The sequence below is a fragment of the Protobothrops mucrosquamatus genome, unplaced genomic scaffold, assembly GCF_001527695.2.
Source record: "Protobothrops mucrosquamatus isolate PMUCROS unplaced genomic scaffold, P.Mucros_1.0 scaffold12727, whole genome shotgun sequence".
Taxonomy (NCBI): Eukaryota; Metazoa; Chordata; class Lepidosauria; order Squamata; family Viperidae; genus Protobothrops; species Protobothrops mucrosquamatus.
Window position 1 is genome coordinate 10,809 of NW_015398502.1, and position 2,461 is coordinate 13,269.

The 2,461-nt window shown below is 46.9% G+C and overlaps 1 protein-coding gene across 1 annotated transcript; it reads right to left on the minus strand.

The window, feature by feature from the left end:
* Positions 1-480: 480 nt before the first annotated feature.
* Positions 481-2,446, minus strand: LOC107301438 (keratinocyte-associated protein 2-like; the record flags this gene model as incomplete). Its single annotated transcript, XM_015830662.1, has 3 exons — positions 481-702; positions 2,163-2,229; positions 2,341-2,446. Coding segments are annotated over 3 exons (294 nt in total), but the record flags the coding sequence as incomplete, so codon positions are not given.
* Between the last annotated feature and the right edge of the window lie 15 nt (positions 2,447-2,461).

The window sequence follows — 2,461 nt, forward strand, 5'->3', positions numbered from 1 at the left end:
GCCAACATGTTTTAAGTTATTTAATTCTGGCTGGGGAATTCTGGGACTTGAAGTCCCCAACTCTTAAAAGTTACCAAGTTTGCAGATCCCTGATCTATACGATCCCCAAATGAATCGATTTGGGCCAGTTCCTTTCTCTCTCCATCAAGCCTACGTTGGATTGTTGGGATAATAGGGGGAAAAAATCAGAGGGAGACACACACACACACAAGCACAAACACACACACAATCTTGAGAGGCCAGGAGATAAATATAATGTATAAAAAAAAGGATACTTCTTCCAAAGTATCGTCATAGTCTAATCGTGATTTCTAATTTTCCCTCTTCTATGGAGTCACTGCCCAATTGCAGATGATAAATAAGATAAACGCTTGGGAAATATACTTAAATTTTGCAAAGCGCTCACGAAAAGCTGGCAATAAGAAGGCAAGAGGACTCAAAGCTGTAAAAAAAAAAGAGAAAAAGACACCAGTCTGGTTGCTGTTTTCGCTATAAAAAAAAAAAGAAAGAAAAGGTTTATTGAATTTTATCCAGGGCGTATTCCTGCCCCTTTGGAGGGCGAGGGGGCGAATGTCCCATCGTCAATTCCTCTTCCGGCTCTTGCTGACCGTCTTGGCGGGCACGGAGACGGGGGTGGCCATTTGGTAGAGGGTGGAGGAGATCTTCTGGATGTAGTAGAGGGCGACCAGGGAGAAGATCAAACTGCAGGGGAAGAGAGAGCAGGGAAGTTGCCCAGGTTAAGATTGTTCCCCCCCCCCAGGAAAGGGGAGGGTCTTTCCACCCCACACTGGAGTGGGGAACGGATGCTCTCCAGGGGGAGGGCCAAGGCGAGCTTCCCCCAGGACTGGGAGGGTGGGTAGAAGGTGGATAGACAGATAGATGAGTCCTTCCTTCCTCTATTCCTTCCTTCTTTTATTCCTTCGCTCCTTCCTTCCTTCCTTCCGCTCGTTTCCTAATGTTATCTGCTTTTCTTCCTTCTTGTCTTTTTTCCTTGTCCTTCCTTCCTCTACTTTTTCTCTCCCTTTCCTCTTCCTCTGCTTCTATTTCTCCTTTCTTCCTCTTCCCTCCCCTCTCCTCCAATCCTTTCTTTCCTTATCTGCTTCCCTTTCTTTTCTTCCTTCCGTTTTTTCCTCCTTCCTCTACTTCTTTCTCTCTTTTCTTTCCCTTTGCCCTTCCTTCCTCCATCTTTCTTCTCCTTCCTTTCCTTCCTCTCCTTTCCCATCTATCTATCTATCCCTCCCTCCTTCCTTCTCCAATTTCCGTCCCTTCCCTTCCTTCCTTCCTCTGCTTATCTTTCTCCTTTCTCTCCCTCCATCTCTCCCTCCCAACAAGGCCTTTCAAAGTTTTTTTTTAAAAAAAAAACTAGGATTTTTTTTTGGCTCACATTCCTTATCCAGGTGGGATTCTTTTAAACTCCTTTAATTGCCTTAGAGGTGGGCCAAGTCCTCCCCCCCCTTTAGACTTAAGGCGTTGGGCTCCCCCCCCCTCATAGTTAAGCTACACTGATAATATTCAGCTGCTCTTCCAAAACGCAGAAATCTCTTTCTCCAGACTTCAAGCCAGCCGACGTGCTGAAATCCAGACCACCCCTTAGCCAGAATTGTTTGGAATGAGGATCTGTGTCTGGATGAACAGAACAGAATAACAGAGTTGGAAGGGACCTTGGAGGTCCTCTAGTCCAACCCCCTGCTTGAGCAGGAGACCCTGTACCATTCCAGACAAATGGCTGTCCAATCTCTTCTTAAAAACCTCCAGTGAGGCAGCATCCACAATTTCTGGTGGCAAGCTGTTCCACTGATTAATTTTTCTCCCTGTCAAAAAATTCCTCCTTACTTCTTGGTTCCCTCCTTGATGAGTCTCCATCCGTTGCTTCTTCTCCTGCCTTCTGGCGCTTTGGAGAATAGCTTGACTCCCTCTTCTTTGGGGCAGCCCCTCAAATACTGGAACATTGCTATCATGTCTCCCCTAGTCCTTCTTTTCACTAAACCAGATATACCCAATTCCTGCAACCGTTTAGCCTCGCGGCCCTCCAAAACTGGACACAGTCTTCCAAGTGTGGTCTTACCAAGGCATTATAAAGTTTAATTCATCCCCCTCCCCAATTTAATCTCTCTCTCTCTGTGTGCCTCTCCCACCCCCCACCAGCCCACCTCTGTCCTTACCAAGTAGTGACACACACTCGGTGAATCAGTCCTGATGCAAACAGGGCCAGGAGGAGACAGGAAATAACTGTAGATGGCGGGGGAGGAAAACAAAAAAAACCAACACAAAATCCAGGTAAAAATCAGGATAATCCATTCAGCTCCCCCAAAGCACCCACCCTGTCTGCATTTGACTCACTTTCAGGAAAGACCTTTGCCTGGAACCCTTTGCCGAAAATCAGGCTTTCGAGGTTGTTGAAGGCCTTGCGTGGGTCCGGGGTCAAGGACGACAACCGTAGGAAAGGCAGGGCCTATTTTGC